Source organism: Herpailurus yagouaroundi, unplaced genomic scaffold (genome assembly GCF_014898765.1).
Source record: "Herpailurus yagouaroundi ecotype Mexico unplaced genomic scaffold, PumYag 28, whole genome shotgun sequence".
NCBI lineage: Eukaryota > Metazoa > Chordata > Mammalia > Carnivora > Felidae > Herpailurus > Herpailurus yagouaroundi.
Genome location: NW_024412376.1, coordinates 110,562,910 through 110,586,706, shown reverse-complemented (window position 1 = coordinate 110,586,706; position 23,797 = coordinate 110,562,910). Strand labels below are relative to the sequence as shown.

The 23,797-nt window shown below is 38.6% G+C and overlaps 1 protein-coding gene across 4 annotated transcripts in view; it reads left to right on the top strand.

Moving 5' to 3' along the window:
* SLC4A4 (solute carrier family 4 member 4) overlaps positions 1-23,797 on the top strand; it is a 304,579-nt gene that overhangs the window by 149,458 nt on the left and 131,324 nt on the right. For all 4 annotated transcript variants that reach the window (XM_040481605.1, XM_040481622.1, XM_040481596.1 and 1 more), the window contains one exon: positions 7,629-7,705. In XM_040481605.1, the coding sequence (XP_040337539.1) occupies positions 7,629-7,705 (77 nt within the window). The remainder of the gene's footprint in view (positions 1-7,628; positions 7,706-23,797) is intronic.

Sequence of the window (23,797 nt, the reverse complement as noted above, 5' to 3'; positions counted from 1 at the left end):
CAGAGTCTTTCCACTCTGTTAGTTCTGGGCCAGCTACAAACTTATTCCTTATTTACTCTAAGGCTTTCCAAGTCTGAAGGCTCTTGGAGTGTGTACACAGCATCTCCCTTCATAGGAAATGGACTTTGAACAGTAGTGTTTATACTAGTAACTCCAAATGGAAGTAAAATGATACCCAGTTGGTATTATCCATTCATTCACAAATATTTCTTAAGTGCCACTTAGTGCCAAGCTCTGAGGCTAAAACTGTGAATAAGACAAACTTAGGGCTTTGACTTCGGGCTCTTGGGGTTTGTTTTGTATTAAATCATGAACAAACGAAGGAAACAATCAGCAAAACTAAAAGGCAGCCGACGGAATGGAAGAAAATATTTGCAAACGACATACCAGATAAAGGGTTAGTATCCAAAATCTGTAAAGAACTTATTGAACTCAACCCCCAAAAAACAAAGAATCCAGTGAAGAAATGGGCAAAAGACATGAATAGACACTTCTCCAAGGAAGACATCCAGATGGCCAACCGACACATGAAAAAATGCTCAACATCACTCATCATCAGGGAAATAAAATCAAAACCACAATGAGATACCACCTCACACCTATCAGAATGGCTAACATTAACAACTCAGGCAACAACAGATGTTGGCGAGGATGCGGAGAAAGAGAATCTCTTTTGCGTCGTTGGTGGGAATGCAAACTGGTGCAGCCACTCTGGAAAACAGTATGGAGGTTCCTCAAAAAGCTAAATATAGAACTACCCTACGACCCAGCAATTGCACTACTAGGCATTTATCCAAGAGATACAGGTATGCTGTTTCAAAGGGACACATGCACCCCAATGTTTATAGAAGCACTATCAACAATAGCCAAAGTATGGAAAGAGCCCAAATGTCCATCGAATTGATGGATGAATGGATAAAGAAGATGTGGTGTGTATATATGGTGTGTATACACACACACACACACACACACACACACACACACACAATGGAGTATTACTCAGCAATCAAAAAGAATGAAATCGTGCTATTTGCAACTACGTGGATGGAACTGGAGTGTATTATGTTAAGTGAAATTAGAGAAAGACAAAAATCATATGACTTCACTCATATGAGGACTTTAAGAGACAAAACAGATGAACATAAGAGAAGGGAAACAAAAATCATATAAAAACAGGGAGGGGGACAAAGCATTAGAGACTCATAAATATGGAGAACAAACAGGGTTACTGGAGGGATTGTGGGAGGGGGGATGGGCTAAATGGGTAAGGGCCATTAAGGAATCTACTCCTGAAATCATTGTTGCACTATATGCTAATTTGGATGCAAATTAAAAAAAAATATAATTAAGTATAAAAACAATCATGAACAAACAACAAAAATTTTCTAAACAGAACAATTAAAAATCAAATAAGCAAAAAAAATACAAGCTGATATTCTGTTAGTTATGAAATTCCTTCAAAGAGCTCCTTTGATGGTATTTTTAAGTTTCCTTCATCTAATATTTACATGTTAAATATTTCTATATTTGGAGGTCAGGAGTAACAATGGGGTAGAGGTCTTAATGACATGTTTATTTTATTATTATTTTTGGTAGGGGCAGCTGTTGAGATTTTGTTGCAATGGAGGACTAGGCAACTGGTATGACAATATCTAAGTTTCTCTTTTAGCGATTCTTTCTAGACTTTCTCCAACTCATTGCTAGTATCCCAGGTGATTTATTCTCCTTGTCCGCTTATATTCCTGCTTTTAGTGGTTGAAATGGAAAGAGATTGCAGTTGGAGTAACTTGAAATATGGTAGAAAACCAATATGGAAATAATGGAGAGTTGACTGTATGTACATTGTGGAATTTTACAAATACTTGGCTGTGATTGTGAGGTGGGACATTGAGAAGCATGTGACATTGTTGTTTTTATAATTACATTGCTATTGCTTTTAGCATCCTTTCTCCTTTGTCACAGAGGTGTGGTTTTGGGCTACTATTTAATCACAGTGGCAAACATTATAGCTGAGTTCAATTCCCTTCTCTCCCTTTTTTTCTTTATGAAAACGAAAAAGTAAAGAAATGTGTACTCCATCTCTGGGAATAACCAAATTGGAAACCAAGAATGTTTCTGCCTTAAATATTCTTAAGAACATTATATTGTATATGATTGGCATGGAAATAGAATAGATTCTTTTTGGTTATATGTTAAAGTTTCTCTTTATTAGAAATGGTGAAGTTTGCGTGTTTATTTATGTAAATAACATAGAGAGACCAATTTTTTTTTTTCTCGGAGGCAGAGGGCTTGGTATTAAGAGATCCAGATTTAAATTATAGTTTTACTACTTGCTGTGTGACCATGAACGTAACCTCCTTGAAGTTCATTTTGTTTATGTGTAAAGTTAGAAGAATACTAACTTCAAGGTGCTTATATGAGCATTAAGTAAGATAATGTAAGTTAAAGTACTTAGTCCTTAAAAGGATTAGTTGCCCCTTAGTCTTAGATGTAGACAGTTTCTAGTAGGGTTTTTAATGTCAACAATGGGTGGGGAGGGGGTGGTGGAGAATATCAGTGAGTCAGTGGAATACAGAACACATTAGCATGCATTCTTCCAAAACTACATTTATTATTAGTTTTATGGTCTCAAACAGTGCAAATCAGACCCATACCTCTGAATTTTCTGACATGGACACCCAGATTCCCTGATGTCTGTTTTATGTAAGTTACCTTAGTTGTTTTTCATGCTAAAATTAGTCTTTAATTGTTAAGGATAAAAAATCCAGTTTATTTCATACCCCAGGTGATCTTTGTTTTAGCTTGTTCTGAGGCTCTCTGTTGCTTCATTGTAAAGGTATGAGGTGAGGGGGGTGATGTGTTAATTGCATTACATACATATTTACATTTTTATCTAATACGTACACATTTAAATATCTTCCTTCTATGCAGTACATTCTCCTCACCCTTTTTATTGTATCTAATAGATATCATTGCAAAGGACTTTATGAATTGCTACATGTGTGCTAAAGAAGAACAATGATTTTCAAACTTAGTACAGAGTGCAGTTAATTTTATAGAAGACAGTATGTACCTGCCAAGTGTGTACTTTCAAAATGAAATTGTTTTTAATTGTGTGAAACTGCCTAAAAATGTGATTCTCCAAAGTTTTCTTTTTCTTAGGGCCAGGAAACAGTGATATGGAAATTAATTATGATTATGCACCTGAGGCTGATTCTTCTTCTTTTGTAGAAATCAAACGTAAAAAAACAAAACAAAACAAAAACAAAGTTTCTTTGGACCAAGAGCACTTATATAACATTTGTTTGCCCTGGAATTTTTTTTTTTGTTTGTTTCTTTAAAAAAAATTTTTTAATGTTTATTTTTGAGAGAGAGACAGAGACAGTGTGGGGGGGGGGATAGGGGAGGGACAGAGAGAGAGAGGGAGACACAGAATCCAAAGCAGGCTCCAGATTCTGAGCTGTCAGCACAGAGCCCAATGCGGGGCTCAAACCCACGAACTGTGAGATCATGACCTGAGCCGAAGTCGGATGGTAACGACTGAGCCACGCAGACACCCCTGTATGCCCTGGATTTTGATGGAAAGGGCTGACTGTGGTTACCTTTGAGTGAATGAATCCCCCATCTGTTCAGGAAGTGGCATACTTCAGGGTCCTCGTGCATTTCACCTTTTTGGTATAAGTTAACATTTTCTTCTACTACCTCCACTCACTTAGGATTGCAATATAATGAATTTACATTATGGGCCCAAACTATAAGTAGAAAGCATTGATTTATCCTGATAATGTGTCTTATTGAATGTCAGGTGCAAAATACCTACAATAGGACGTTGTTAGGGATCAGTTGCGTAACAGCTTCCCGGGTTTGCTAAAATAACATGAACAGATTTCTGATTCCAGACATAATCGGGTTTGTAATCTCTTTTGGCTCTTGTACTTGTCTTGGATTTGGGTGATATGTTTCTGGAAAAGGCTGATTAAGCAATGAGGTTCCCAAACAAATTTATTTATTTGATTGTGTAGGTGAGGACTTAGAGGAAAAGCCAAGTAAGACACTCTCTCTGTGTTTCTGAGGCAAGGTTGCTAACTGAATGATTTGCTTGAGATACAGTAGTTTAGAGCAGTGGCTTGGAGGAGGGCGAGGTTATCAGGACTACCCCTGTGCCTAACTCAATTTATATGTGCTTCTTTTAATTCAGATCCTGAGACACACCATTCTGTTAAGATAACTGGTTTATTTAGAGCAGTGGTTCTCAAACTCTAGCATGTCTCCAAATTACTTTAAACGTTTGTTAGAACTGCGTCACTGGGCTCCAAACCCGGAGTTGTGATTATATAGTAGTCCCTCTTATTTGCAGGACATACGTTCCATGATTCCCAGTGGATGCCTTGAACCCTGTATATATTATGTTTTTTCCTATACACAGACTTATGATAAAGTTTAATTTATAAGTTAAGCACAGTAAGAGATTAACAACAATAACCAATAATAAAATAAACAATTATAACAATTACTATAATAAAAGTCTGTGTATGTGGTCTTTGTCAAAATATCTTATTGTACTGTACTCACTCTTTTTATGTGAGATAATAAAATGCCTATGTGATGAGAAGAAGTGGGGTGAATGACGTAGGCACTGTGATGTAGTGTTAGGCAGCTATTGACCTTCTGATGGTTCATCAGGAGGATCACCTGCTTTGGGACTACAATTGACCACAGGTAACTGACACAGCAGAGTAAGGGGGACTACTGTAGTTGGTCTAGGGTAAGTCCCAAGAAGTTGCATTTCTAACAAGTGCTCAGGTAATGCTAATGTTGTTGGTCTGGGCACCGCACTTTGGGGACCACTGCCTTGGGAAGCATTTGTTTTGGTTTCAAGGTGTTTGGGCGTAGGGGTGGGGAGTTTGCTAGGGAGGGGGTGGGGAAACAGTGAAGTATGTTTATCATCTTGCTCAGGGTTTACCTAGAAATGTTGACTTCCGTATTCTTTGATTGTATTACAAAGTTACACATCAGAGAAGCTGTTACCTTTATTAATGAGAATCAGATAAAGATAGGAAGAACAGTAGATTTGATTGTTTCTTAGCATTGACCTGTTTTTCCCCATCTGGTTCCTGCATCTTCCTTGGATCCCCACCCCCCGCTTCATCTAATACAAATATAGCCGTACTATCATGAGAGAAATGATAGATGGTATGTGAGGTTTCTTGGAAAAGTTGTGACATCAGTCAAGATTATCATTGTAATAAAAACTCTTTATTCATTTGGCTTTTACCTATTTAGATTTTGCAACAGTTAGGACAGTGCTTGGGTTAAAATGTACCTTTGCAGCGTTTATAGTTTCCAAAGCAAATCGATGAATTTAGGATATTTCCCAGAAAGTTTAAATCACTTAATGAAACTTCTTTCAAATTATTTTAGTACCGTGGGCACCTGGTTGGCTTGGTTGGGTGTCCATCTTTGGCTCTGGTTATGAGCTCACGGTTCGTGGGTTTGAGCCCCGTGTTGGGCTCTGTGTTGACAGGTGAGAGCCTGGTACCTGCTTCAGATTCTGGGTCTCCCTCTCTTTCTGCCCCTGCCCTGCTTGCATTCTGTGTGTGTGTGTGTGTCTCTCTCTCTCAAGAACAAACAAAACATTAAAAAAAAATTATTTCAGTACTGCCACTTACATCAGTTGATTTGATAATTTGAAATCAATCTTGGGGTGCCTGGGTGGCTCAGTCAGTTAAGTGTCCGACTCTTGATTTTGGCTCAGGTAGTGATCTCATGGTTCATGGGACTGAGCCCCATGTCAGGCTCTGAGCTGATCGCTGGGAGCCTGCTTGGGATTCTCTGTCTCCTCTCTCTGCTCCCCTTCCCTCTAGCACCAGCAGCTTTCTCTCAGAATAAATAAACATAAAAAAAAAAAAAAAAGAAAGAAAGAAATCAGCCTCATCTCTTTATTTGCATAAACTACTTTTAATTTATGATTAGAATTGCTAAGGCTTCCTTGCTTTAGGAATATATTGTTCAGATTTCTTCACTCATTCAGGTAGAATTTCCAACCGGTTAGTCCAAATAACTGCTTTTGCTTTTAATGTAAAGTGCAAAATTATAGCTACATTCCCTATTACTTTTAAGCCAATCATTATTTGGGAGCATTCACATTTGTACCTGGTGTCTTTTATGTTGAGTGCACATTGGAAACCTGGTGTGCAGTTCAAAGAAGAAAATGCGGCCTCCAATAAGGTTCTTTTAATTTTGCTCATAAAGCAGTTTTTCAGATGTTACTTTCCTTCGAAAAATGCCCTGGGCTCAAATTTTCCTAGAATAAAATGTCCTACCAGGTAAAGGGTTTAAGAGATCTAGGCCGTGCTTACTCAATGAAATGCAGCAGAGTGGAAAACACCCTGTCTTGCCAGCTCAAGAAAATTCTGATTTTTCTGATTTAGTAGTTAAAGACCATTATGATATTTAGAGCTGCTTTTTATATAGACATCAGATTATTAGAAGTAGATTTTAGTCTGTTATAAAATTATGTGTTGAAGTTTCTATCTGAAGGAATTAAAGTCTGTAATCTAAAAAATAATTTGGTAGTGAATGTGAAGCTGAATTCAAACTTTGGGGCTTGTTTTTCAACCCTTGTCCTTTTGATGTGAAGACCAGCCTGAGTCAGATCATTGAGGATTAATGATGAATGCATTACTCAGCACCCTGCAGGGGTTGGGTCAAACACCGTGGCTTTGAAAAGTTACTCTTTTGCTTAGTAAGCCTAGAAATTTCAAGTCCAACTGCAGAATGAACAGAATGTTATTCTTTTGGTTAACATAGTCTACTTAAAGATGGGCTATCACTCTTCTAGATGTCCCTCCTCTCTTCTTGTATGATGGTGTCTAAAGCCATTGGCTATGACCTACAGCCACTGTATTGCCAGGGAGCTTGGTTCCCACGAAGTATTCCTGATGAAATCCATTCCTTAACGTGAATAAGAAGGTTGGCATGTTAAGGGGAAGGAAAGGATATGCTTATGGGAGTGCAAGAAGTAAGGGGCCTGTGACAACACCACTTCGAGGTGAAGAATGGGAATTCTGGATCAGATACCCACTAAGGAGAAATCTTCTTGGAGAAAGTGTTAGCTGGAGAAGGGACCACAGATGGGTTTTTTGATTTATCCGAGTGAGCGGTACCCTAGGAAGGACTGCAGATGCCTGGGGAAAGGAGGTCCAGTCCTGTAATCTGGGGCCAGCTCTGCTGACCTGAGGACAGAGGCCATGTCCTCTGTGGGAACATGGAAAGGATACCATGTGGATTAGGATGTGTGTAAAGGGCAGTGACAAAAGGCAAATCAAACCAGGAGTAAATTTTTTTTATGCTTATCATTTTAGATGTTTCTTTCAAAGTTTAACTCATCTTGAACTAGAGCGAGGCGGTAAGACGTAAAAATGATATTTGGGTTTTTACATACTTTTCTTTTAACTGTCTTTGGGCTCCAACCTGGACTCTGGAAAACTCTTCAGGGGGACCCCAGGGGAGCTGAAGCATCATTGCCATTCCCATCATCATCTACAAGTGTTTATGAAGTATATAACCAAAGTCTCTGTGGTTTTGAAAAGAAGACTTTAATTAGGGTTCACTGTTGTTTTTTTCAGGTAGCCCAGCCATGACGCATAGGAATCTGACTTCCTCCAGTCTGAATGACATTTCCGATAAACCAGAGAAGGACCAGGTAAGCAAAGACATCTTACTCCAGAAATGTAAGATTAAATATGTATCTAGAAGATGCTGGAATGAGATTAGAAATGATGGTTCCCAGCTTAAAATGAACTGAGATGTGCGTGCGGATGGGGTTTTTTTGCACTTCCTCTGAGGGAAGGGGAAGCAGTATGTGGAGGGATTTGAAGCTCGACGATAAGAATTAGTCTTGACTCCAGCCCTTACAGATGTGTTCTCTTGGGCAATTTAAGTTTTGAAGCTATAGTTGTCTTTAAAATAGTCTTGAAGCTATAGTTGTCTTTAAAGCTATAGGCTTGGGGCGCCTGGGTGGCGCAGTCGGTTAAGCGTCCGACTTCAACCAGGTCACGATCTCATGGTCCCTGAGTTCGAGGCCCGCGTCGGGCTCTGGGCTGATGGCTCAGAGCCTGGAGCCTGTTTCCGATTCTGTGTCTCCCTCTCTGTCTGCCCCTCGCCCGTTCATGCTCTGTCTCTCTCTGTCCCAAAAATAAATAAAGGTTGAAAAAAAAAATTAAAAAAAAAATAAAGCTATAGGCTTTAAAATAGTAATAATAATTCCTGCCGCAGGGTTATTGTGAGGATTAACAGGTATTATTTAGGAAAAAGTGCACTGATAAACTAAAGGTCTAAGAAATGCTGGCCACGATTAACTTTAGGGAGATTCTTCAGGCAAAGGTAATGATAACCTTGTTAGCTGTTTATGTTGTCTGCGAAAACATAGTAAGTAGCCTATTTGACATGGAGAGCAATTCGGTTTTGAATCTTGATTTACTTTCTTTGAAAAAAGAATATGGTAGAATCTGGGCCATTGTTCCCAGTTGGGTGGGTATCTGGGCACAGAGAATGGCCAGTAGGTGTAATTTTGCACTTTACATTAAAAAACAAAACCAGTTATTTGGACTAACTGGGTGCAATTTCCACCTGAACAAATAAATCTGAATTATACATTCTAAGGTGAGGGAGACTTATTTATGACGACGTGCCTCTTCACTGGCAGCACTTAACAGTTGTGACAAAGGTTTATAAGCTTTAGTGAATTCTAAAAGGTACGGGAAAGGTAAATTTGTGCTCCTTCTTGTGAAGTGGCTTTTGGATTCTTTCTTCCTTCCCTTCCCCAGCAGCACCCTATTAGGGCCTTCATCATCTCAGACTGGATTGCTAGAAAAGCTTTGGAACTAATCCCTTGTCTGTTTTCTCCCATGTCAATAATCCACTTTTCATATTATTGCCCTCATATTTCTCTCCTGGATCAAAAGCTTATAATGGCTTCCCATCAGGTTAAGTTCAGAATTCCCTTCCTGACTTTCAAGATTCTCTGAAGTCTAATGTTGTCCTTCTGATTTTAATTTGTGTTCCTCAGAAGAGGAACTGTCTGCTTCTCTCAGGCTTAATTACCTCCCTATTACATTGAGATTGATTCTTGACTCCTAGAGCTGCTCCCCTTTCATAAGCTAATGTAGATCACTCTCCTCCCTTGCATTTGCCTACCCCTTGAAGTGAGCAGAAGGTCATTTAAATGTTGGATACATTGGGAAGTAGGAACCTGTAGCAGAAAAGCTCAGTCCACTAGGACTTAGCATGGCCCTCAACACTACTCGGCACATTTTGGCTCCATTCAATATTTACCAGTAACGTTCTGTTTATGTGTTTTGCCAGGGGTCTTGATACTGGATAAGGCAGACTTAGGAATATCTGCTTGGCAGACTTTTTTGGAAAAAGCTTCTTTTATTACAGACAGTTCTTGTCTTGCCAGGAATTTGCCAATAAGCAGCTGGTAAATGCTGGCTAAGAGAAATTTCTTACCTTCTTGAGAGTGTCTTCAGATCTGGGCATATGCAGAGGAAATTTGATGGCTTAAGATGCATATTACATAAGCTTTTGATGCCAGTGTTAGATGAAATATGTTGGAACATAATGATTTGGGGGTGTTGATTTTGCTGTAAAACCTGTGGGATTGTGGTCCTTGAAACCAGAATCTTTGATGCTTATCGTGAACATCTCATATTCATCGAGGTACATACGTACTAAGATGAAACCAGGAAGATTTCATTCAGGAGTTTTGTTCCTTTTGTTTTCAAAGCCAGAAAGTGATGGTTGATGAGTATGTCATTTTAACAGCAACTGTCCATCTACGTTGTATCTATTACAGTAACTGCAGCCAATCCAGTGAGCTTCCCACAAAGAGGAAGGAACTCCGTTCTTTGCTTCCCACCAAAGAGTTTGAAGGGAAGTTTTGTAACTGACCCATGATCTCTTCTACAACCCAAGGCAGAGTAGGAATTCAAATTAATATTTTCAGTTTCTGTTCTTACTATTTTAGTAACTTCAAATACAAAGCTTCTGGATCATTTTAGGATGAGAAGAAGAAAATGGGTTTGTAAAGAAGATGAAACTACGGCCAAAAAAACAAAATAAACTCCGGCTTTTATTTTTTAACCTTTTTTTCCCCCTCTGTTTGGGTAGGAAAAAGTTGCCAGGCTCAAATTTGTTTTGAAAAAGCTTTTATAATTAATTAGCCAATGTCCTGGAAATGATCTTGGCAGTAAAGTCAAACTTGTTCTGTATGCTTTTCCAAGTTGGCCCAAAAAACTTCCATCCGACTGGAACTGAAGTTTCTGATTGACTGATTATTCTGCTTGGCTATAATTTGAACAGTTGCAATGGTGCCTCTTGACTTCCTGGAGCTATATAACTTCCCAGTAGCACAAGAACTATGGGTTTAATGTTCAGAGTTATGAAGAGGAGCAGAATTTCTTTGACAGCAACATGGTGACAAAATTTGAGGGCATATTTTTTATGAGATTCTGTTTTGGGAAAACAGAAGAAACAAATCTGTGGACTGCACTTTTTCTCTCTGGCTCTGCCAAGCCTATGTACTTAGGATTTCAGTAGCGGCTGCCTTATTGAGAAATAGCTCAAAATAGTTAACAGCAGAAGAGCATAGCCAACATTTAGGTGATTCAGAGCCTCAACTTGGATGTTATATTTATTAAGCAGAAAAGCACCTGGGGAGAAGTAGATAAGAAAACACATCTGGAGCTCATCTACTTGTAAATCTATATAAATAATCTCTTCTATTTTGTTGCTATGGAGGATTTTTTTTTCTTTATTATCCAGTTACCTTCACCATTTACCTTAGATTGATTTGTTTTTCTATCTCCTTTTATTCCTTTTCTGTTTAAAAAGAAAAAAAAAACTTACAAGTGCAATGGGTACTTGCCAAATGCAGTGGCTTAGTTCTGATTTGCATTTGAGTATGGAATCAGCTGTGAGGATAAAAATCTTTCTCCTCATTTTACTTCTTAGCTCTAACTGTGGTGGAAGGACTTTGCTAAGTGGTACAATGACTTTAAAAGGGCTTGACTTGTTTTCAGGTTCACCAGTAATGCAATAACCTCTCACAATTACACGATCCACCTTCAGTGAAATTGCAGTCCGTAGACTACTGTGGACGCAGGAGATGTGGAAAATACCTTGCAGGTTCTCAGGGAGACACTGCTCTACATAACGCTGTAACTTCTTATCTGGTTATCTCTTCGGTGGGGCTCATTATTTAGCTAGCTTATTTGAGAACCTATCCATAGGTCTTCTGGTAGAATTTGGCCTAAGGTTAATTTCCAAAGTGTATTATAATCATTTTTGGCATCACTTATTGCCTTTTATCTTCCAATATACTTGCTGGTCTTGATTTCTATTTTTAAAGCCCTGGGTTGGTTTTTTTTTTTTCCTTTCTTGTTTGTTTGTTTGTTTGTTTGCAGAAATAGACCTGGCTATAAATATTTTGTCAGAGAGTAAGAGGATGAAACCATTAAAATCATGTATAAGTTTGAAATTGCTAAGCCATGACTGTCTTAAGATGGAACTCAGAAAGAAACATTTTGTGATTGAACAACCCCTCATCCTTTTCTTACACATATGTGATATAGAAATGAGTCAACTAAATTCAGCTGAGATGATTTTTTTCATAGTTTTGAAGATTTCCTTCCTAAGGCTTACATAAAGCTTCCCGTAGCGTTAATAGCTATTTCGTATGCACAGCAACAGAAAAGTACTGTAGCACCTCCTTTTCTTTTTCACAGCTCAGCCAGGAAGCCCTCTAATTCACGCTGAGCACTGGGTGGTCCTGTTCTCTCCTTGGAGAAGGTGCAGTGGCTAAGAAAGGCTCATATTTTCTGAGGTTATAATACTTGTCTGTAGCACATTTTTAGGAACCCCTGAAACACTGCAGTGATGGGCGAGCTCCAAATGGGATCACATCTGTGAAAACCTGAGAACAAAGGCATGTGGTGAGGCAGTGGTTTCGTCCTTGGATGTCATCAGTCACTACGGTTTGAGTAGCTGCAGTGAGGTTCCCTGTGGTTCAGTGGCTACGGCTTGCCTTCAGCCAGGTGTCCCTGATGGGGTCTGGTGTAGCCACTGCAATGATTGTCTTTGGAGTCTCTTTCAAAGGGCATTAGTTTGCCATTTAGATACTAAACAAAACTGATTATGTGTCACCATTTTTTCTTTTTCTGTAAGAAATTTGACTTTCTATAGCTTCCTTCTCCCACCTGATGCAGAGCCATATGCCTAAAGAATTAACGGTCAATGGTCATTAGTAGTGTTTGAGAAGCACTGATATATTGCTTTCATGAATCTGTGTCCCACTTAAAACTGGGGCAGTTGAATTTTCCCATTTTCATAATGCTATACTTGCATGAAAGCTGTTTATTTGAATCAGAAGACTAACATTCATTTAGAAACGGGTTCTGTGTCAGCTTGGAAAGGAAGTAGATTAACCTGTCTGAAGTTAACTAAGCTCTATCTTGTATTTTCAGGTAAAGAAAAGAGTGTTTTGTGAAACTTAGAACTATGGTTTTAAGTTAACTGTCAGGCTGTGATACATTTGAACTTTTAAATCACCTCATAACTGTATGCTGCTGTCGTCTGAACTCATTCATTCATTCAAAAAGTATATTCTGTGCTAGAAAGTGTTCTTGGAGGTAGGGTTTCAGAGGTGAATGAAACAGATAAATTTTTTGACTCATAAAGCTCCCATGCTTTGGGGAACAGATAGACAATATTAACAATGAAAATGAGTAAACAGATGAATAGAGAAATTTCACACCATCACAAATACTACTTTGAAAACATAGCAGAGTAATGTGGAGAGGTACAGGAAAGTTGTTTTAGGTAGGAGGTGTAGCCAGGGAAGAGAAGATTTGAGGGAAGAGGCTTCTAGACTCAGCAAAAAGCAATAGTAAAACCTTGAGGCTGGAATGAGTGTGGTGTATCCAAGAAACTGGAAGAAATAAAAACAAGCTCAGAGTGGCTGGAGCAAAGGTAGCACGTGTGCAGTAGCAGATGGGCCAGGGAAGTTACACAGGGGTAGCTTTTAATTTCACTCTACGAGCAGCGAGACACTGTTTGAGGAGTTTCACCTGGAGAGTTGTATGATTTACATTTCGAAAAGATCACTGAGGATGCTGTGCAATAGGATAGAGGAATTTGCCAGTGTTCTGGATCATCTGGTATTGTTCCTGTAATTAAGCACTGGATGAGCCCCACAGTGCATTAAACTGATAGCTCTAAAGACCCAACAGCCAATTTCTTAATATATTTACCATAGATGTCAAGATCTTACTCCTTTGAGGAAAGGAAGTTCTTCTGTTTCACAAAGTATTTTAAGAAAAAAAAAAACTTTCCTCGTTAAAATACAGGTACTATTAATTAGATTAAATTATTACTCAATATTAATGTAACATTAAACTATTTTAATGCACTAGAACTGGACATAGGCCACCAAGAGTAGCGAGAGTGAGCTTTTGAGTGATGGCATCTGTATCTCCAGTTCTTCTACTGATGTTCCTGTCAACTGACGTCAGGTGTGTGGTGTGTCACCTGGGTAAAACCCATGAACACGTGACTCCTGTAACCCTCATGGGAGCCCTCTCTGAGGAACAGAGACAAGCATCTCAGTCTTTCTTTTTTTTTTTCTTTTTTTTAAAAAATTTTTTTTTCAACGTTTTTTATTTATTTTTGGGACAGAGAGAGACAGAGCATGTACGGGGGAGGGGCAGAGAGAGAGGGAGACACAGAATCGGAAACAGGCTCCAGGCTCCGAGCCATCAGCCCGGAGCCCGACGCGGGGCTCGAACTCACGGACCGCGAGATCGTGACCTGGCTGAAGTCGGACGCTTAACCGACTGCGCCACCCAGGCGCCCCTCAGTCTTTCTTGTTCATAAAGGAGCATTGGTATGTAGGAGCAGGACAGAGCAGCCAAGTGAGGGGTCTGAGTCATACTCTTACCTGTACCTATGAAAGAACTGAACTCCAGCAGAACTACAGGCCATTCCTGTATTGGACATTTAATAAAAGGGATGGCAGGTTTTATGTCTTAAATAATTAACCAGCATGTTTTATATTTGAGGTCCCCCTCATAACTATATGCTTCGTTTCCTCTTTTCAATAGGTAGCATTTCTACCTGTTTTCCAATCCCATGAATATTCTTCGAATTTATCAAAGAGAGTCATAGAATGCCATCAACAATTGTCTGTGATGGATGTCTAATCTCATGTCGCACATTACCCACTTCTGACCATGACTTCATTAAAAAGATAAACAACTTTTTCCCCTTGGAAGTGGCAAATTGTTACAAAACCAGAAAACAGCAGTACCTTAAGATGAACATGCTAATGGCCTGGTTAAAACCCTTTATAATAGTTGTAAATATATACATGGAGCCATTCTTTGCCTGCTGAAGTAACATATTATCTCTATGCTTTTTTTTAAACTTCATTTTTTTCTAATTCAGAAGTATACAAAATTGCTGTAAAAATTCAAACAAAGCAAGTATGAATAAAATGGTGAAAATTCACAAATTCTCACCCTCAAAATAACCACTGTTTAGCAATTTGATGGAGGTTCCTCTAGGCTTTTTCTATGCATAAAAATTATATACTTATTTATATAAAGTACAAATAGGAACATATTGTTTTGCAGTTGGATTTTTTAAAACTCAACAATGCCATAGACATCTACATTATTCTTTTTAAAGGCCGTAGTACACAAGAGTCATATTTTGTTTAAATGATGCTCTACTATAAATATTTAGTTATTTTCATTTATTTGCAATTACAATCAAGCTTTTAAGAAAAATCCTTATTGTTTTTTTTTCTTTTTTTTGCATTCTTTCGTGAGTATTTCTGGAGGAGAAATTTTTATAAGTGGAATTGCTGGCTCACTGTGTATAGCCAATTACCTTCCCAAAAGATTATACCAATTTGTGTCCTAGATTTTGTAAACACTTTAATAAACCCTCCTCCACTGCTGGGACACTGTATGCCAATCAGATTTGAGTTTCTCCTTTATGATTCACTCCAGTAAAAGCTTAGCGACTCGAGTCGCTGAAGTGAAAAGAATCTCAGTCACTGGCATCTGCCTCCCAGCTCACTTTGGGGGCTTTTTGTCAGAAACTTAAAATATCGAGGCTAAAACTGGGTTTCTTGTCCTGGTCTGGTTGCGTCTCTGGGCTGGCTAATCCTCGTGTATTCTGAGGTAAAGAGGTGAAAAGAACAGTGGCTGTAGACATGGCCACCTGTATGTTCCTTCTTGCTTCTGCTAAAGGTGTTGCTGTCGCCAGCTCTCCAAGAAATCCTTTAGGCTTTGTGGGAATTTCCTTGGCAACCAAGGATGGCTTCCTCTCAAGAGCCCTTCTTGGTGGTCAGCATTTGGAACAAAAAGGAAAATTGCAAGGAGAGTTGGACAAGTGTTCTCTCTGAAGCACTGTTCAACACATTTGCTGCTTGGCTCTGCATCTCCTTCCTCTCCCCAGCTTGCCACCACCGAGAGATTTTTAAGGGAACTTCCATCCAGACTCTGAAGTGAGGTAAAGGAAAAGTTCATACCTTATGTGGAAGTGCTTTATTAGGATCTTTGAAGGAGTGTTGTCATCTGGGATAACTGAGACAAGAGCAGCAAGCCATTCTTTACATGTAGGGGAGTATTTGCAGATTTTGCTGTTTCTTTATTTCCCTCCCAACAGGGCATCACTGCAGAGTAGATTTATGAAGAGGCCATGCCATGGGAAGAAGTTTTTCTTGCTCTTCTTCAGAAAGAGAAGGGCTTCCCACTGTTTCCACCTCACTTGTCTGATTGATCCAGTGGCTAGTTGATTTATTTGCCTCGGCAGAATCTCATGACCTTATCAATCACCAGCAGAGCTTCCTGATTTCTTCATGTGTTACCACCAATGATCTGGTTTCACTCCCTAGAACTGAACTGAAATGAAAACAACCGTTCTTTTCTTCCCCCATCTCTGCTGCCAGGTTAAAAGAGCAGCAGTGATTTTTTTCCCCTACAATGTGAAAAACTGTAGTCAGTCATACCAAACTGACATTATTGCCTAATCAGTGTTCTATGCATAGACATACAAAGGACTAGAAAGTTACTGAGTCATTGTATAAGGATCCGTTGTAATAGCTTTGAACTTCAAAATTAGCTGCACTGTTGTTGATTCGGGGGCTTTACCTGATAGCATGGAGTTTATTCCTCTATAAAGAAAAGTTAACAATAATTAACAACAACTAATATACTTGGACACTTACACTAATGCTTTGGGGTTGGTACGACCAACTCCATTATACATGCTGGCAAACTTGAGGCACAAAGAGATTAAGTAATTTCCCCAAAGTTAAATAGCATTTAAGTCATAGAGCAGTACTCTGGCTCTGGAGCCTATCCTCTTAATGACCACTGGGATTCTGCCTATTTGGATTGGGGCCTTTTTTTTAGGTCCCAAGGGATCGGTGTCAAATTGAGAGTTATTGCCCTGCAGTCTGTCTTTGAGGCACACATCACTCTGAATAGGCTAATCACCAGAATTACTACTAAATAAACCAATGATTTAAAAAATTCTTACGGTGACCAGATGTTTCTACTGCCACAGTGATTAAGATTCAGTGAACCAACGGTTTGTTGTGTGGCCATACCCTAAGTGGTGTTGGTGGAGGTCAATGAGAAAAGCATAAAAAAGTATAATATATAATCTTAGATTGTGAGTGTATAACTCGCCGAGAGACCAAATAAACTGTGTGGTGCCGACAGTAAAATGCAGCAGTTCAGTAAAGACAAGATAACTGTGTGGGCCAGATCCATCAATCAAAGAGAAACAAGGGACTTTAGAAGCATCTTTCCATTTTAGAGAACATAAATAACAGAAGATAAGAGTTATAGCCAAATAAAATAGTCTTTGGAGAAAGAGGTAAATAGGGGATATAAATTGGGACGTAACTATCTGCAGTTTAACAATACATGTGAATGACTTGGTTTATCCAGTAAATAGAAAATAATGTGATTTCTAATTCTTTGAAATCGTGGTCCCCAACACTCCTAATGAAATACAGCAAGATTGCAATTTTTTTTTTTTTTTTATGGTTAGAGTTAACCTGTAAAATTAGCAAAAGTAGATTAGTTATCTTGTTGATTTGTCCATGGACCGTGGTGGACACTCACTTAATTTACGGATCTTTACTTGTGCTTTGCTGTAACACCCCATGGTTCCTTGACCTTCAGGTTGTTCAGTACTCCTTCTCACTATAGATCTATTCACCTCTTGACCATTAAGTGTGATAGGTACACATCATTATAACCTTCATCTTTTTTTTTTCTGGTAAGAGGAAAAGGAATTATTGAATTTTTTAAAAATGAAGCTGATCTCAGAAGTAGCTTTGAAGACTTAAATAAGCATGCTGAACCTTAAATTGCTATGAACCTGTTTCCTGTTTTGTAATACAGTTGTTGTAATCCAGTCTGAACTGCCTCTTGCACAGGGCTGATGTGTGAAAAGGAACATGCTTAAAACACTTTCAAATATTATACAAATCTTAATTATCATTGTCATTTTCATTCTTTAAATGTGCTACTGGTTTTTGGTTGGTTTTGCGGTAAGATTGGGTGGGTTGGAGGTCAATTTCATTTTAGATTTCATTCCCCACCTTTTAAATTTATATTGCTAATTTGGCTCTTTGGGGTTTCATACTGTTAACTTATGCACTCCACTGCTCTGCCTGCACTCTAATGAAATGTGTCTGATTGTACTTCCATGAACATTGTTATTGCATGCTCATTTCCATTGGACCCAAATGTCTCTTCTCTACCTTTCCAAGTCCTACCTTTACTCCAAGGCCAAAGTCAAGTGCTACTTTTTTCCTTACATGCATCCTTGAACTTTCTGGTTCATGTTAATTACTCCTGTCTTGAATTTCTGACACTGCCTGGCAGTTACTATTTGTCATTTCACAAAGAGTCACTTGTTTGTTACTGTTTTTTATGTGTATGTATGTCTTCATCTCCCTTATGGGGTGGAATGTGGGGAGGCAGAGGGTCTGGGGAAAGGTAGAGGCAGCAGTCTTGTGAATTAGTTGCTGTTGGGAATGTTGATGATTAATCAAGGGTGAATCAGCCTCTATTTACCCTTTTTTGAGAACTTTTTCTTTCTCGAGGGTGAGAAAACGTGTATGAGAGTTTCTCCGAGAAAGGTGATTTAAGTATTGTTATTGTCTTATCTTTTCATTCTGGTGACTTCAAAAATCAGTATTTCCTCTGATCACTGATGGAGTGTTTCATTAGGTTAACCAGTTGCTTGAAATGCACATTCTTGCTCATCTCCTACATTTAAAATTTCCTTTTTTTTTTTGGCTAGGACAATAATGCAAATGCTAACATTTCAAATATAGTTTGCTCTTTCATTTGTTACAAATCCATTTACACATTTTTCTCATGATGAAAGCTCAATGGAACATAGTTAACTGGCTGATTGACATAGTTTAAAGAAAACACCATATTTTTTTTTTTTTGCCCTTTATTTAAAACAAAGTATAGTGTGGCACAAGGACATATTGGAAAAACCAACTGTCAGCACAGAAAGATGTTCTATTGCAAGATGACATGGGATTGCTAAGTTTTCCCAAGGATAGCACATTTCAAATGATGGACTATTCAACAGTGTGCTTTTAGATATGAGCTACTTCACTTTGTATGAAATTAGTGAGAAATTATTGGTAAGGTATATCAAATTTGGAAAGAATTTGTCACTGGGTGGGATTTATTATTGACTTTACAGTTCTGTACATTATTGTAACCCTGTTTTACTCATACAGTTTTCTATAGTTTAGATTGCCAGGACAGCATTATGGTAAACACCCAACTATATTATTGAAAATAAAAAAGAACAAGTCAAGTTGAAATACAGCTATGTATTAGGATGGCTTGTTTCCGAAAAACCTTTTGGTCAGAGCAAAATGTTGATCTTTCCTCACGGTGTCTTCTGATTGCATTACTCATTGTTCTGCAAATCATGCCGATTGTTAAAGCCCATTTTAATATCAGCTTATTTGTGATACTGAGAAATAAACAAGGGGAATTCCAGAAATTTCAATAAGTAACCTCTGTATTGTGGTTTTGTATGAAGGAAAACTAGGTGCATAATTTATTGCCTTGTTGAATTATGATCTCTAAGAAGTGATCTCCAGACACTACACCCAGAAGGAAGATCTTGTTTAGAAAAATAACAACTGCTACTAGTACTTAAATTAGTTGTAAGGCTCTTTTTCTAAATGTGGGATTCTCATGGAGTAAGTTGGCATCAGGGGATCATGAAAACTTCTGTAAAACATGTCATAAAGGGATTTTCTTGGGATGATGGCAATGTTGTTCCTGTGCCCCCGCGTCTTCTTGGAACTCCGGGAATGAAGTCCTGCTAATGCAGAAGAGTGCAATGAATTCTTCTCAAAGCTTCTAGTTATACTTCTAAAAATTCCCTATAGGTTTTCATTTTTCAAAGATGTATTGAAGTAGGACAACATGCAGGTTTTATTAAAATAAAAAACAGAATCAATGAAAATGAAAGGCTTTTTAGAAGGTTCTACCTTTTCTAGTCATAGTATGGGCTGTGTACTCCTATATTATATACTCCCTGCCTTCCATGGCTTAAATTGTGTGCTGTGGGTTATATTGTCTCATTTTAGCTATGCCTTCTTGATCCAAACCCCTAGTTTGTAATATCTCAGCATGGGAAGACTTGGAGAAAAAGGATTTAAATCAATGGAATAGAAGATTTAGAGGTATCCCCCCCCTCCCTGCCAGAATTTTCTGGATAATAGGAGAAGTTTTTTGCTTGAAGTCGTATAAAAGTCTGAGTTTTATAATCCCAGAGATGTTGGTTCAAATAGTAGCTTCCTTCCTTATGAGCCGAGTGGTTGTATGCAGACACTTAATGTCTCTGAGCCTTGAAAGAGTGGGTAAAAACCTGATTTCTCCGGTTCTTATGAGAATAAAACAAGACAATATGTATGAAATACACCAGGTAGAGATGAGGTTCCTGCTCACTGCCTTCTGCTTCCCTGTGAATAGTGGACTAGGTTAAACTATGAAACAAAGCCATCAAAGGGAAAGTGGAGCGAGTAATATAAGTAAAGCAATATAGTTTTAACTTTTGGAGCAGCAGTTCAAGAGAAAGTAGCAAAATAGAACACTGGGGTATTTTTAATTTTTATCAGAATAGATCCCAATGTAGAATGATTCTACATTAAATAGTTCCCATGGGAGCATACAAGTGAAATTTTGTAGTGGTGGTGTTTTCTCTTTTCCTTCTTCTTTCCTGAAGGTAACAAGCTGCTAGCCAGCCAATAGCAGTATGTTAAGAATTTTTGCAGTAATACAAACCATTACTTTTTTAAATCTGAGAATGTAGAAAACTGATTAAGTGCTATGAAGGCATATAGAAAATACAAGACAGGCTTTGCACTGAAGGAGAGTGCCAAAAGCAACACTCAAGGCTTAAAGCCATTTGATGGCCTCCCACTGCCTTTTTGATGAACGCAGGATCCTTAAAATGGCCTTTAAAGCCCTGCGCTGTCCTGCCTAATTTCTGTCTCCAAAGTCATTTCGCAAGGTTCTTTCCCTTGCTGATTATACTCCAGCCATACAAATGTTCTTTTCGGTCTATTAAGGTGCCAGTCTCCCTCTGCCTTGGGGCCTTTGCTTGGGCTATTTCCTCTGACTAAAATGCTCTTCCTGCGCAGGCAACTGGTGTTCATGCACTCCTCTGTAAATGTCACCTCTTTGGGGAAGTTTTTGGTGACTCTCCAGTCTAAGAGACTGTGGTTATGAGCTCTAGTTGCACATTTTGCTTTTCCATCATGACATCTACCATAACTGTCATTGAATAATTGCCTATTTTAATTGTTGGCCAAATGCTTGTCTTCACCAATAGGCTATTTGCTTCAGAATTGAGGAGATAATGTCTAGCAAACTATGGCTCATGGGTCATAAACTGCCTGCCAGTGGTCCAAAAATGGTTAAGCTAAGAATGGTTAGTTTTAAAGTGTTGTGTAAAAAAATAAAAGAATATGTGATAGACACTGTAAGTCACCTGCCAAGCCCAAAATATTTACTGTTTGATCTTTCAAAGACAAAATTTGCTACCCTGTGATCTAAATCATTGCTATGCATGTTGAATAGAAGAACTTAAAAATATTTATGTACTACATTTCTTTTCTGAACAGGCCACTTGATTGTAGTAAGCATCCATAAAGTTCGTGATGACGTTGTAAACATTTTGATGAGCTGAGAGTTGTGTGACCATCAAAGGGTTTTTAGCTGGGGCAAAATTGTACTTAAAGTATGTGGATTAGTAACCACTGTAACTATGGAAAAGGTTTCTAATGCCTTGGCATTTTTTGGCTTGTACTGCCCCATTGAACAGATTTTTGAGCAATTTGGATTAAGGCACACTGCATGCTTATCAGATTCTCAGAGGACACAAAATTGACAAGGTTAGCTATTTACATTTTAAATCCTAGAATCAAGATGGATAATGGCCTTGACAGGCTGAAACCACAAGGAATTTAACAAGAGTAAAGGTAAATTAAAAAAAAAAATAGTAAAGGTAAATCATGTAAGTTCAAAAATGAAGTGAATAAGAATATAGGAAAAGTCCTGCTATATTTGGATAGAAAGTTTATGACTTTCATCAGAATTACATTTTTCAAAGATGCCCATTACTCAGAAACAGTTGCGGGGGTGTGGTGGTTATGGTAACTAGGATGGTGAGATGCCTGGGCACTAACCTAAGAATAATTGAAGTAACTTAACCAAAACTCTTGGAAATGAGAAGGTTTGAGGGGTACGAAGGTCATGAAGGTTGCTTTATAGTGAAAGAGATAGATTTACTGTCTGTTGCTGTAGACATAAAATACAATAGAAGGTGTATGTTTCATGGAGGCAGCCTTTATTTTAGTGTAAAGATGAATTCAATAGGAAATTGAACTCTATCAGTAATTTATTTATGAAGCTATAATTAAGTCCTCCTTTGCACAATACAAGAGTTCAGGACTGCAAAAAATGAATAGAACACAGTCTCTGCCTTTTAGGGGTTCTGATTTCAGAATGCGAGATAAATCTATAAATAATGTAGGGTGGTAGATATCTTAGCCCAGAGAAAGGAGTAAGAATTCTGCCAGGGGCTGGGGACTGGCCAGCGGTGACATTTGAGTTAATTCTTGAACCGAATGCTTTCAGTATAGTGTCAACAAGAAGCAAATGACTGTATGTTAGAACTATAGTCATTGGGTGGGAAATTGGACTAGTCTTTGAGTTCTTTTAAGATTTTATGGTTTGATGAATGTTAAATGAATGGCACATGGGGATTCAAAAATTCAAAATCCAAAAAGAGGTAGAACTTAGCCCTGGAACCAGAGTTATCAAGAGAGTGAATGAACCTTCAGGCTCAATATTCATGTCAGTAAGGTGGTCATCACCTGCTGGTGCTCAGAACCCACCAGGTACTAGTGAAGAACCCCTCAGGGAAACTTCTGTTTAGCTGTGGTCTGCTCTCGTGTCAGAACTTCATTCTCCCCTTGATTCTCTTTATCTACTTCTTCCATATTTTGTATTGTTCTAATTTGGTACATGTTCTCAGAGACCTCAGCGGAGGGTACATTAAAAAAATATGCTAAATAAATAATAGCATGACTACTACAGATTTAATTATAGTTATACAGCTGCCTGTTTGAAGTGTTCTGCTGGGGCCATATGGTCCCTTGTACATCTCAGCCCTGGAAGGACCTGGTTTAAATGTTTCCCAGCTGACAGTATTGAATTCTCAGAGAATTGCTAGCAGTCATTTGGAAGTCAATAGATGGTGTGCTTTGCCTCTATTGTCTCTCTGCGGATGGATGTCTTATTGACGATTTCTTATTAGACTCCAAGTAGTCAGATATTAAAGCACCCACGTAGACAGGTCTTAAGAGTTATATCCACTGCCTAATGCAGTGGTTTTTTAATGCTTTTTCCAGTGTTTTACAGGCTGATTTTTGTCACCACATGTGATGTGCTAAGTGGAAAGTATTTCTATATTTAACAACATTCATCCACTGGCTTTTTAAAGACAGTATTTTAGTGGGTGATTCTTTTAATTATTTTCTGTCCTGGTCGTGTGTGGAAATGGAGGCAGAGGGCTCAGGAGAGGGCAGCTATTCTGTCCTTGCTGCTGTTCTAGAAGTGTGACCTTGAATGAATATTTAGCTTCTCTGAGACTGGAGAGCCAGAACTGGGCCCTTCTGGGTCCCATTCAGTTCCCAGATTCTGCAGGAATCATCTAGGGAACATGTTCTTGCCAGTGACAAGCATGTGGCATGTTCTTCCTTTTCCCCATTGCAGTGTTCTGTGTATCTCTTTTCCTAGTACGCATTTCCCCTTCCTTGGACCACGAGAAGCTTGCAGTATGAACTCTGTATATGAAGGCCTAAATCTCAGAAAACAGCAGTTTTGGCCTTTGTTATGTACTTTTTCAGTTGAAAGACTAATGCAGTGGGTTTTTTAATGCTTTTTCCCGTGTCAGTAATCCATTTATCTTCTGATGAAATCATGGATGTTTTCACCAGAGAAATGCACAATTAATGTGTAGGCACAAAACCTTGCATGTAATTTCAAAGTCCCCGTGGACCCCCTGGACTCCCACCAGGGACCCCAAGTTTAGAACCGCTGATCTGTATTTTGACAAGAGCCCTGCCTCTTCCGTCTTGTTCTGAGTGAAAGCAACTGAA